At 45.7% G+C, this 12500-nt stretch overlaps 1 protein-coding gene across 5 annotated transcripts in view; it reads left to right on the forward strand.

Annotated features, from left to right (window-relative positions):
* The window catches only part of LOC125045857, a 306675-nt gene that overhangs the window by 283982 nt on the left and 10193 nt on the right, over window positions 1-12500 (forward strand). Inside the window, exons 1-2 of one of the 5 annotated variants that reach the window (XM_047643406.1) lie at window positions 1869-2145; window positions 2306-2734. The exons of 2 other annotated variants lie outside the window; for them this stretch is intronic. In XM_047643406.1, coding sequence (XP_047499362.1) covers window positions 2704-2734 — 31 coding nt within the window. In that variant the 5' untranslated portion in view covers window positions 1869-2145; window positions 2306-2703. Of the gene's footprint in view, window positions 1-1868; window positions 2146-2184; window positions 2735-12500 lie in introns of those variants that run through there. 2 more of the 5 variants (XM_047643408.1, XM_047643405.1) reach the window with 2 other exon arrangements.

Below are 12500 nucleotides of genomic sequence, written 5' to 3' on the forward strand. Positions count from 1 at the left end.
GTCCCGACCTTTTCGCTTTTCTCCGCGCCGTGGAAAAAGACAAAGCGAATATTTAAATGAATATTTGCCAATCCGACGTAAGTAGTATTATCTGACACAATACCTCGCGCGTTTGTTTTATGCGTTTTGCTTGTCTAAGGACTGCGTGCCGAGGAAGGCAAAGGCTCTTTTCGTTCCTCGGTGCCTGAAGAAGGTCGCCCTCGACGCGGAAGGCAGAGGGTCGTGGGAGAGTGATGATTCCGCACAGTGATAACGATAAGAAAAGATAACGGGGAGGGAGAGGAGCGCAAACGGTGATGTAAGAATGAGCTTGATGAGGAGCCGCGACGGGACGGGCGAAAACGGATTGCGTGTCGGCATCCTGGGTCTTTTTTTTACGTGTATTGATGGCAACGGTGAGCATGGAGGCCGATGTTGATAGAAGGACTGATAGTACTGAGATATCGCTGCGTCATTCGGTGTATCCGTCTGGACCTGATACAGTGTCAGGATGTTACACCTGCTCTATCTTTTTGGGATGTTTCGGTGGGAGGGAGAGAGAAAGGGGGAGGGGGAGGAGGAGGGGGAGGAGGAGGAGGAGGGAGAGAGAAAGAGAGGGGGGAAGAGAGAGAGAGAGAGAGAGAGATAGGAGGGGGAGGGAGGGAGAGGAGGAGTAGGAGGAGGAAGAGAGAGAGGGGGGGAGATGGGATGAGGAAGGAGGGGAAGAAAGAGAGGGGGGAAGAGAGAGAGATATAGGAGGGGGAAGGGAAGGAAGAGGAGGGAGTGAGAGAGGGGGGTAGGAGGGGGGAGGGAGGGAGGGGAAGAGTAGGATGAGGATGAGAGAGTGAGTTGGGGAGATGGGATGGGGATTTAGGAGAAGAAAGAGAGGGGGGGAGAGAGAGAGATAGGAGGGGGGAGGGAGGGAGGGAAGGAGGAGGGAGAGGAGGAGTAGGGAGAGGAAGAGACAGAGGGGGGGAGATGGGATGGGGAAGGAGGGAGGGAAGGAGAAGAAAGAAAGGGGGGAAGAGAGAGAGATAGGAGGGGGGAAGGAAGGAGGAGGAGGGAGAGAGAGACAGAGAGAGAGAGAGAGAGAGAGAGAGGGGGGGGGGGAATTAGAGAGAGAGGGGGGGGATTAGAGAGAGAGAGAGGGGGGAGTGGGGGGAATTAGAGAGAGAGAGAGGGGGGGTTAGAGAGATAGAGAGAAAGGGGGGAGAATTAGAGAGAGAGAAAAAGAGAGAGAGAGAGAGGCGGGGGGGATTAGAGAAAGAGAGAGAGAGAGAGAGAGAAAGAGGAGGTTCGACCGACGACAACAGATATGTCACGTGATCGGTTTCAGGGGGGGGGGGGGGGGGCACCGTTCACGCGTCTATTTGTGTCGAAGTCGGCCATGTGTCTGTGCATGAAATATGATCACGGTTAGGGGCGGATAAGGGGAGCTTGCCCTGGTTTCCTAACCCTGGGGACTGGTGTGGTAGGCCTGTTCGGAGATTAGATGTCTGAATACGAGGTCAAATGTCGCTATCACCATTTCTCATGTGATTCCCGTTTTCTATACGAAGTGAACAGAATGCCTGAAAAAAAAAAACACCATCCTCTGAAGTTTATTAAAACAAATATTTACATAATTTCATATCTAGAAGGATTTCAGTACTGTGAAATTCAAACCTATTAAAATCAGACGTATTGAGATACAAAGACACACCCGCGCGTTGCCTGATTCACAAGACAAGGCAATTGAAAAAGGAATTGAAATTAAGGAAATATTTCTCATTGCCGAGGCCACTCAAGCGCCCCATGCATCAGGGCTGTCGAATTAGCCAGCGTGTTTGCGATATATTATCAAGGCGAGTGTGGCAGTCACTCTCCTCATACGCGTCCACTATCACCGCCATTTCCGGTGTAGCTGCGCCAGTGTACCCGTCGAAGGGACGCCGCTAGTCTCTCCCCGAGTGTCCTGCGGTCGGGCGGAATCCGTGGTCGTTCGCCGGAGTTCCCGAGGGCGCGTGCTGGTGTCTCGCGGGCTCTTCGTTCGGGGGCGTGGGCTGGTTCTCCCTCTGCTTGGGGTGGTTGAGTCGCGTTCGGGAGACATTTGGAGGATTGTGTGTTGACGGAAAAAAAAGGATTGGAAATTCCCTTGCGCGGTGAGACGTTGTGGCGTTGACAGGAGTAAGTTTGCAGGCCTCTTTGCTTGTTTTTTTTTTTTTTTTTTTTTTTTTTTTTTTTTTTTTTTTTTTTTTTTACTGCATTTCCTGATATGTGAAGAAGGAAGAGAGAGTGAAAAAAATATTCTTTAGACTTTTGGAAGATTAAGAAATTTCTTCTTTAGTGTAGAAAGGAAGAGAAGACAATGGCCTTCCGTTTTATTCTTGGAAGATCTTTTACCATCTTATGAGCACTTTGTGACATGGCATTTGCGTTGTCTGTGAGAGGAAAAGAGAAAAAATAATGAGAATGCAGATATACACAGTAGAAAAAACAAGAATTAAGAACACGAAGGAAAGGACAGAAATGGAGATGAAAAAGCATATGGGGAAGAAATAGTACATAGAATACCTAAAAGAGAGAGGGCGAGAGGCAAAAAATCGCTTCTTTTTTTTTTAAGAAAGCAATGGCGTTTCCATTAACGCCTTCGAACGCAGCCTCGTCGGGAGGGAGTTTATCGCCCTCGGATCTCGACGGCGCCCTCGGAGTGTGAGAAAGGCCCTGCTCCGCCCCTCCTGCAGGATGACGCAGCAGAAACAAATGAGGGATACCGGTAAGGCTCAAAACTGACGGAAAAGAGAGAGAGAGAGAAGAGAGAATAGAAAAATGAGAAGGAGAGATAATGAGATCATTTATTTTAAAGTGGGTTATTCTACATGCGGTGCGTGGTTAGGAAAAAAATACAGATATTTTTGTTTGCGCTAGAATGCAATTAAGCGCTCAGTTGCATATTGCATTGTTATTGCCAGAAATTGTAGCGGTATTTTCCATTGAACTTATTTACTCTTTCTCGTGTTTATCCTTGAAATAATATTTTGCAATGACTTGGCAATCACACCCGGCAGTAATTTATCTCTGGACGGTTTGCAACAAAGCCATGGTCGTGCGTCTTGAAGGGCTGAGTTGAATTGCAATAACGTGCATTTTCTTTTCTTTTCTTTTTTCTTCTTTTTTTTTCTTTTTTTTCTTTTTTACGTCCGTGGCCTCCGTTTTTTGTTGATATTTTTATTCGTTTGTTTGATGATTTTGCCGCTTTACATTTCACCAACGCTTGATACTTCTGTTTCATTGTTAAGCTTTCGTTGGCAACGTTTCTTTAATACAATTGAAAGAATGTAAAAAGGGGAAGCGGGAGGAAGAATAAATTAAAAGAAAGAGAGAACAAAAAAGAAAACGTTTCTATCGATAGTATGATCCCTAACTCGTATCAAACTCGAAAACTGTACAGATAAAATGAGGGCAAAGATTTTAAGGTCGTTTTGCCGTCTGCAACATTCAGGGTGACCTTTTGGGCGAGGGAGAACGCAGGCCTTTTTGATTGGTTTGTTCGGCCGATATTTTTTTTATTTTTTTTGGCGGGGGGGGGGGGGGGGGTGAACACGGCGGCGCCACGCTTTTAAGGCTCTGCAGTTGTTTTTCTTCTTGTTGTTATGGCGATTGTTATGATTATTGTTATTTTTATTAGTTATTGTTGTTTTACTGTTATCATGATCATTTTCTTTTTCTTTATTCTTTCCCCTTCACCTTCTTCTTCTTTTTCATTCTTTTGGAAATTGTGATAAATTTGATTAGATATTGATACGGGGACGTAAATACGTTTACGTAAATACGTTTATGAGACGTGTAAGTAACCAGAAATGTACAGAGAAGCAATATGGAGAACATGAGAGGAGGAGGAGGAGGATTGGGGGGGAGGGGGGGAGGTTCCGCCTTTACAGGTCCCGGATGTCCGTCCATTCCGCCCGTGGAGAGAGTTTAACCCACAGGGCTTTGGTGCAGATATCGACACGGGTTGTATCCATGTATATAATTGGAGGGTTCGAGGAGGAGGAGGAGGAGGGGATGATTGTAATTGAAATTCAAGATGTACGTGGAGAGAGAGAGAGAGAGAGAGAGAGAGAGAGAGAGAGAGAGAGAGAGAGAGAGAGAGAGAGAGAGAGAGAGAGAGAGAGAGAGAGAGAAATCGAGAGAGAGAGCGAGAGAGAGAGAAAATACACACACAGAGAGACAGACTGTAGACCGAAGCGGCGCGCCAGAATTTCCTGCGGCAGAATTCACCTTCAGTGACATCACCGCCCGGGTCCGAGTCTGGCCTCCCGATGTCCGCGTCGAGTCCGGCACTGCAGACTCGACGGGCGGGGGGGGAGGTGGATTAATAACAAACAATGGCCGAAAACCGCTACGGCAGCCTTCGTGATTGTGGAGTTCGTGTGGCTTGCTTAACCGGGCGTTATATATTGTATTTATTTATGCTTTCGTTATTAATTATTATTATTTTTTTTTTTTTTTTTTTGTATGTGTGTGTATGTGTGTGTATGTATGTGTTATTTTTTCGATTTTCCGGAAGCGATCACGTTGTTCGGGTCGTAAACATTCGTAAATCACGATTCCCTCCACTCCGTATTATACTTATTTCTTCTTCTTCTTCTTCTTCTTCTTCTTCTTCTTTTCTTTGTTCTGACCCGTTTCCGTTCTGTTGCTCTGAAATCGATGAAGTATTTTATTTTCTTCTTTTTTCTTTTGTTTCGTCTTCTCTTTTTTTCACACAAATTTCTGATTTTTATTCTTTCTTTTATTCCCCGTCTCCCTTTTCTTCTTATGAATTTATTATTTTAATGTTACGAATAAATCTTTCCGGCCTTTCGTGAACTGATATCGCATCGCGTGAGCGGGAAATGACGCCGGAAGATGGAAAGAGGGAGAGAGAGAGGGAGGGAGAAAGAGAGGTAGAGAATGGGAGGGGGGAGAGGAGAAAAGAGAAGGGGTTGAGAGAAAAACCTTGTAGAGAGAGAGAGATGAAGGAGAGAAAGGGAAAGAGAAAGGTAAATAGAGAGCAAAGGATGAAGAGAAAGAGAGAGTGAGAGAGAGAGATAGAGAGAGAGAGCGAGAGAGAGAGAGAGAGAGAGAGAGAGAGAGAGAGAGAGAGAGAGAGAGAGAGAGAGAGAGAGAGAGAGAGAAAGGCGGAGAGCAAGAGAAGAGCAGACAAGCGGAGGCCCCACAATTAGGAGCGCCTCGGAGGAGTTCCCTAGGAGGCGTCCAAGGGGGGGGGGGAGGGGGAGGGAGTGGTTGGGGTCGTGAAACATCCTCAAGGTCGTGTTGGGAGGGGAGGGGGAGGGGAGGGGTTAAAGGGAGGGGTGAGTCAGGTAGAGGGAGGGGCGGAAGAGGTGTGTTGTGTCCGGCGAAGGATTCTCCCCTCGCCCCAGGATCTCTCTGCTGCTCCTACGTGCATCTTGGGGCGGATTCTGTAGCGTCGGTTAGGATTCCCCCCCTCCCCCCCTCCTCTCCCACCGAGTGCATTTATTATTCTTAATGATTGTTGTTGTTGTTGTTGTTGCTTTCTCGTCAAGTGTATTTATTTTATTTTTTATGGTTATTATTTTTGTAGTTGTTGTTGCTACTTCTGTTATTGTTATTTCCCCGATAAGTGCGTTTAGTAGTTTTATTATTATTGTTGTTGTTATTGTTTTCTGCTGGGTTAATTTCGCTGTCTCTCGTTTGTTGATTTATTTATCATTATCTTTTGTTGCATTTGCATGAGGACAGGCATTACGTGATATGCATATTAATAAAGCTTCGGATCATTAACCAGAATCTCCTGATTTTAATTAAGGACTTTTTTTCTGTCCTACATTATGCATGTGGAATATATCAAGCACAGTCGCTTCTCAGATAATTACGATGAAGATGATGTAAAAGATTATACACGGAAGATAAATCGGGTGAAAATGAGGACCAATGGGTGAATCCTCCCCCCTCCCCCCCCACCCTCGCCCCTGCCCCTGCCCTATAGATCGCAGCACCCTTCCTCAGCACCTAAAGCACCTGCCGAAACCGTATCAGCTTTAGGCGTTCTAATCATGATCTCATTACCTTTGAAAATCGGCCAAATGGGGAGGAAGGGAAGGGGGGTGTTCGGCCGAAGGTGGGGTGAGGGGGGGAGAGGGGTCTGGCCGAAGGTGGGGGTCAGGGGGGAGAGGGGTCCGGCCGAAGGGGGGGGGGGGTCAGGGGGGTAAGGGCTTTGTCGAAGGTGGGGAGAGGGGGTCCGGCGGAAGGGGGAGGGGAGGGGTCCCTTGAAGGTGGGGTCAGGTTCAAGGGCCGCCCCCTCTTCAGCGCCGGGTCCAAGGCCGTCCGCGACACGCCACGCGCCGGGGGGAGCGACGCGCCGGGAGGGAGAGGGGAGAGGGGGGAGTGGGGAGAGGGGAGAGGGGAGGGGTCTCTGGGTGCTGAGCGCGGGGAGCAGGACGCACACGCGGTCTGTCGTTTGTTTTGTTTGGTTGTATTCTTGCCTGTTTATAAGTAGTTTATTTAATTATGTAGTTCCTTCATCTCTTTCCCTATTTCCTTTTCGTATTTTTTTCTCCTCTATCCTGATTTCTCTTCTTCCCCTTCTCATTTCCCTTTCCTTCCTTCCAAAAGCGCACTTCGAAAGCAATGTAACACTGACACTAGAATGTCAGCATCACCGGGGGGGGGGGGGGGGTCTCGCTGATGCTTACGCCGACGAGGAAGATGACTTCGGCGGCGAGATGACTTGCGAGGCTCGCGTTGCCTACCATGGTCAAGGCCAAGGTCACAAGGGCGGCCGAGGGGCTCCTGCTTCTTCTCGGCCTTCCCGCGACCCCCCCCCCCCCCCACCTTCAGCCCTCCCTCGACCTCCGAGCCCTTCCCTTTCCTGACTCCCTCCCCTCCTCCCTCCTCCCTCCCACACCCCTTCCCTCCTCTCACGACTCTCTCACCGATCTCTTTTCTCGACCTGTAGCCCCATCTCCCGTCTCTCCCTTCCCCCCCTCCCCCCTCCCCCATCCTCTCCCCCACCCGCACCTTCTCTGCGGGTTTTACTTTTTTTATGCTCTCTCTTTCCCCCTTCCCGCTTTCTTTCGCCCTGTGGGTCCTCTCCCTCTCTCTCTCTCTCTCTTTCTCTCTCTCTCTCTCTCTCTCTCTCTCTCTCTCTCTCTCTCTCTCTCTCTCCTCTCTCTCTTTCTCTCTAACACACACACACACACACACACATACACACACACACACACACACACACACGCACACACACACACACACACACACACACACACACACACACACACACACACACACACACACACACACACACACACACACACACAGACAGAGAGAGACACACACACATACACACACACAGAGACACACACACACACACACACACACACACACACACACACACACACAGACACACACACACACACACACACAATCTGTATCTGTTTCAGTTTCCTCCACCCTTCCTTCTTCCTTTACTTCTCCCCCCCCCTCCCCATCTTCCCCGCTCCTCCTCCCTCTCATTCTCTTCCCTCCTCTTATCGCTTCTCTCTCCTCCCCTTCTTCCTCTTCTTGTCCAAGAACGAGAAAAGATCCGAGGTAATGATAGGTATTTCCACCTGTGTGTCGAATAAAAGTGTGCGCGCGCGATGGGCGGGGAGAGAGAGAGAAGAGAGAGAGAAAAAAAATCGTAGTATTTTGCATCCTGGAAAATTGCATGCTGTTCACCACTGCGGAAAATATTCTCCAGAACCCTTTGCATTATTATGATGTTGGTCTTTATAGAAGAATCTTGAGGGTTTTTTGTTTTATTTATTTGTTTTTTTGTGTCGAAGATCAGGCCATGTTCAATTCAGTATTGGCGTGAGGTGAAGCTCATGCAATATTATTATTGTTATTATTGAGATTATTTCTTCATGTTTCTCTTGTCCTTGCTATTGTTGTGTGGTAATATTGTAGCATATATTTATTTTTGGTTGCTGTTGTTGCTGTTATAGTAATATTATCATTGTTGTTGTTACTATCGCTTTTATTATCATTATGTTTAGCGTACTTAATGATACAGCGTTATCTTAGAGTTAATTTGATTTTTTTTATATCCCCCTAGTGAAGTACAGTTACCCCCCTCCCCCATCCTCTCCCTCCCTCCCTCCCCTATCCTCTCCGTCCCTCCCCCCGCCATACCCAAGCCCCTCCCCTCCCCCCCCCCCCCCCAACCGCCGGCCAGCCTTCGCTCCGCCCATTTTATCGAGACGCGGAAGTCGTTGTTTTGGCGGCTGGGTCGTAGCGTAAGGTCGTGGCGGGTGTGTTTGTTGTTGCCGAATGTATGTTAGAATTTTGTTTTTATTTGAGTTTACTTTTTTTTTTTTTTTTTTTTTTGATTGTTTGATATTTGTTATTGATCTTCTGTATTCGATTTGGCTTGGTTGTTTTAACGGCGTGTTTGAGTTCCATCATCTGTCAGTGTAACAGATGGTGGTATTAAAGATTTGTTATTTTTTTTTATTATTAATTTATCTATTTCCTGCATATGTCCCCCTTTTAATACTTTTTTTTTTTTTCTTCCTTCTCCTGTACTTTGTCTTTCCATTTTCCCCTCTCTCTTCGCCCTCTCTTTGGTCCCTACTCTCCTTTTCTCTTAATCCTACTCTCTTTTCCCTCCTTCCTTCTTTCCATCTCCGTCTCTCTCCTTCACCTGTCATCCGAATTATTAATCGGCCTTTGTGGCATTCACTCTTCGTGTTCTTCGTCCATTCATGAAAGGGTTTTCATTATTTCCTTCATTTTTTCTTCATTGTTCTCCCTCTTCTTTCCATCTGTCCTTCGTATCCTCTTTAGCTGCCTCATCTCCTTTCATGTATTTTCTTCTGTACGTTTTCTTTTTTTCTCTCTCTCTTCCCCTTTTATCTCTTCCCTCTTTCTCCCCTTTTCTCCCTTTTCCTCCCTTTCTTCGCTGTCAGGTTTCTTTATTCCCTCATTTCCTCCAATTTTCTCTTCGCCCCCCCCCCCCCCTTTCTCTCTCTTTCCCCCTCCCGTTATCTTCCTCTCCCCTCCCCTCCTCTCTTCCCCCCTCGCCCTATCCTCCTCTCCCTCCCCCCCTCTCTTCGCCTAAAGAAGAAATTTCCGCGCGACCTTCGTGACATCCCTGCCCCCCCCTACCACCCTCCTTCCCTCCCTCCCTCTCTCCCTCCCTCCCTCCCTCCCTCTTCCCTTCTCCCCCCCTCCCCTTCTCCCCCTCCCCTTCTTCTCCCCAACTTCTATCCCTTCTCTCTCACCCCCACCACTGTCTGTTGCTCGTTCCTCTCCCCTTGCCCCTTTAGTTCATAATCTCTACCCTCCTTTTCCCCATCACTTTCCCTTCCCTTTCCCCTTTTCCCTGTCTTTTACCCTTTCCCTCCCATGCCCTCCCCTTCCCCCTCCCCTTCTCCCTCCCTTCCCCCTCCCTTCCCCCTCCCCTTCCCCCTCCCCCTCCCCCCTCTCCCATTTACCCCTTCCCCTACCAAGGTTGCGTGTCAATAACATGGTATTTTGGATCTTATTGTAGCGCGCGCGCGTGTTTGTGTGCCTTGTGTGTCCGGACGGCACTTCCGAGGCGACTGGCATGATCACGTGTGGCTTTTATGTGCTGGTGATGCTGTTTGTGGTTTCTTTCTTGTTTGCTTGAGGATTATTTCGTTTGCGCTTTTTTTTTTTTTTCTTTATTCGTAGGTGGTTTTATGTTTTTTTGTTTTTTTTTTTTTGTCTTGTCTTTGTGTCTTTGTTTTCCCCTTCTTTGTGTGTTGTTTTGATCTGTGTTCTGCTGCTGTGTGTGTGTGTGTTTGTTTCCTTGTTTTCGTTTGTTGCGTAAGTAAGCTCACGAATATATTTCTCTCTTTCCATATTTCTCGTTTTATCAGATTTTATCAGTCTGTCCACCCTTCCAACAAGCCTCTCGTTGAATGAAAACAGAAATAAATAAATAAATACATTCGTTGTATTAATAAAATGTCCGGAGAGCTCTCAGAGATTCGCCAGCCGGAAATACCAAGGTTTGTTAAGAGTTAATTCACGTTTTTATAAGCGTGTCTCTTGGAGCATGTGGAGGGGAGCGATCATCTTTTGTCAATCGCTCGTTTGTTGGCCTTAACGAGCGTGGCGGCGGAGCGTCCTCGCGCGTGGCTTCACACGCTCTCTCTCTCTCTCTCTCTCTCTCTCTCTCTCTCTCTCTCTCTCTCTCTCTCTCTCTCTCTCTCTCTCTCTCTCTCTCTCTCTCTCTCTCTCTCTCCTTCACCCTTCACCCCCCCCCCCCCCTTGGAATGGCGGTATGTGCATCCTTTTGAATGTGTGTGCGTCCGGGCGAGTGCGGGCGAGCATATCGGTCAGAGATATCGAATTCCAAAACAGGTGATGTCGATGCGGGATGTGTCCGTCGGCCATCTTGACTTCGTTTTTTTTTTTTTTTTTTGTCTTTCTTTTCTCTTTTCTTTTTCTTTTTCTTTCTTTTCTCTTCTTTTCTTTTTCTTTTTCTTTCTTTTTGTTCTTCATATGAATATATCAAATTATTGGCATGATTGAAAGTTCTTGTATCTCTTGTCCTGTTATTTCGTCATGATTGGTATGAGAGTGATCATGTTTTTTGCTTGCTCTCTCTCTCTCTCTCTCTCTGTATGTTTCTCTCTCTCTCTCTCTGAATGTTTCTCTCTCTCTCTTTCTCTCTCTGAATGTCTCTCTCTATCTATCTATCTATCTATCTATCTATCTCTCTTTCTATCTCTCACACTCTTTCACTCTCTCTCACTCTCCCTCCCTCGCTCATTGCCCCCCCCCCCCCCTCTTGGTGTGTTTACGTTGTTGTTGTTGATGCCTGTTGCATGGGCGAATGTGTGGGAACTTTTCGCTTTAGTCGGTTGTAAATCTTGTGTTCATATTGTCATCACTGATGTTGCTATAACTAGATGATATTGTAAACTTTCTCAGAGTAATGATTATGGTATTGATAGTTATGATCATGATATTGATAGCGATATAAAGATCATGAAAATGTATGGTGATAGTAATAATAATGGTAATATAAAAATAATAATGATGGTGATGGTGATAGTAACAACGATAACAGTAAGTAATTTGTCCTACGAAATTTGAAGGAGTAGAGGACCTTTAATGACTGTTTCTAGATGTGATAAGAAGAGATAACGTTCGAAAGGTCATATTGCGATGCCCGAGGTTTTCCCCCGACCGCCTCTTGCCCCGAAAGTTGGGGAGACGTGACTCTCTTCTTTCTTTCTTTTCTTTTCTTTTCTCTTCTTTTTCTTTCGTTCTTTTTTTCTTTTCTATTCTTTTCTTTTCTTTTCTTTTCTTTCTTTTTTTTCTTTCTTTCTTTTCTCTTTCTTTCTTTCTTTTCTTTCTTTTTCTTTTTCTTTTCTCTGTTGCTCTTGTTATTTTGTGTTAGTATTTTTGTATTGTATTATTGGGGGGAAATGTTTTGTTGTTGTTATTTGTAGTGGTATTAGTGTTGCTACCATAGTTATTTTGTGTAAATGGCATTGTTTTATTTAATATAATTTTATTCTCTGTTCCATCATCATTATCACCTTTTCCTTTCATTTCCTCCTCACTCCCAAGCCTATCAATTTTCCACGATAAGAGAAAGAGAGCGAGAGAGAGAGAGAAAGAGAGAGAGAGAGAGAGAGAGAGAGAGAGAGAGAGAGAGAGAGAGAGAGAGCGAGAGAGAGAGAGAGAGAGAGAGAGAGAGCGAGAGCGAGAGAGAGAGAGAGAGAGAGAGAGAGAGAGAGAGAGAGAGAGATGTGAAGGGAGAGAAAGATATAAAAATGAAAGGGAGAAAGAGAGAGAGAGAGAGAGAAAAAAAAATGATAGAAATAGTAATCTCTTAGAAGTTCTTATTACGAAATTGTTGAGGTTGTTAAGGGGATGGGGGAGAGGGAGGAGGAGGGGGGGGTAAAGAATAGGAAGAATGTGAGGATGACTCGCCGAGGGGGGGGGGGAGGGGGAGGGGGGGAGCGGGTCCAGGGGGTTCAAGGATGGTATTGATGTTGCCTTCCTTGCTTTTTTTTTTTTTTTTTTTTTTTTTTTTTTTTTTTTTATATCTTTTTCTTTTTTTCTCTATGGGGGGGGGGGGGTAGTGAGGCTGAAGATGGGGATATCGGCATTTTTGTTTGTAATTTTACTTTGTTGCAAATTATGATTGCGATTTTTGCTAATTGTAACAATGATTTGTAACAGTGATTAATCTCTTAATGATAACTGAAACAATAACAATAATAATTACAATAAGAGTGGTAATGGTAGTCATAATAATGATGATAATGATATTGATAATGGTAATGATAACGATAATAATGAGAATAGTAATAATGATGATGATAGTAATAGTGAAAATGATAGTCATAATGACAGTGATAAGAATAATGACAATAACAATAGTAATAATAACAACAACAACGAAAAATGATCATAGAAGTACGACTAATATCAATAATTATACCAAATGCAGCAGCTATCACGATCACATGGATAATAGAGGCGATAAT

This window comes from Penaeus chinensis, chromosome 38, assembly GCF_019202785.1.
Source record: "Penaeus chinensis breed Huanghai No. 1 chromosome 38, ASM1920278v2, whole genome shotgun sequence".
Taxonomy (NCBI): domain Eukaryota; kingdom Metazoa; phylum Arthropoda; class Malacostraca; order Decapoda; family Penaeidae; genus Penaeus; species Penaeus chinensis.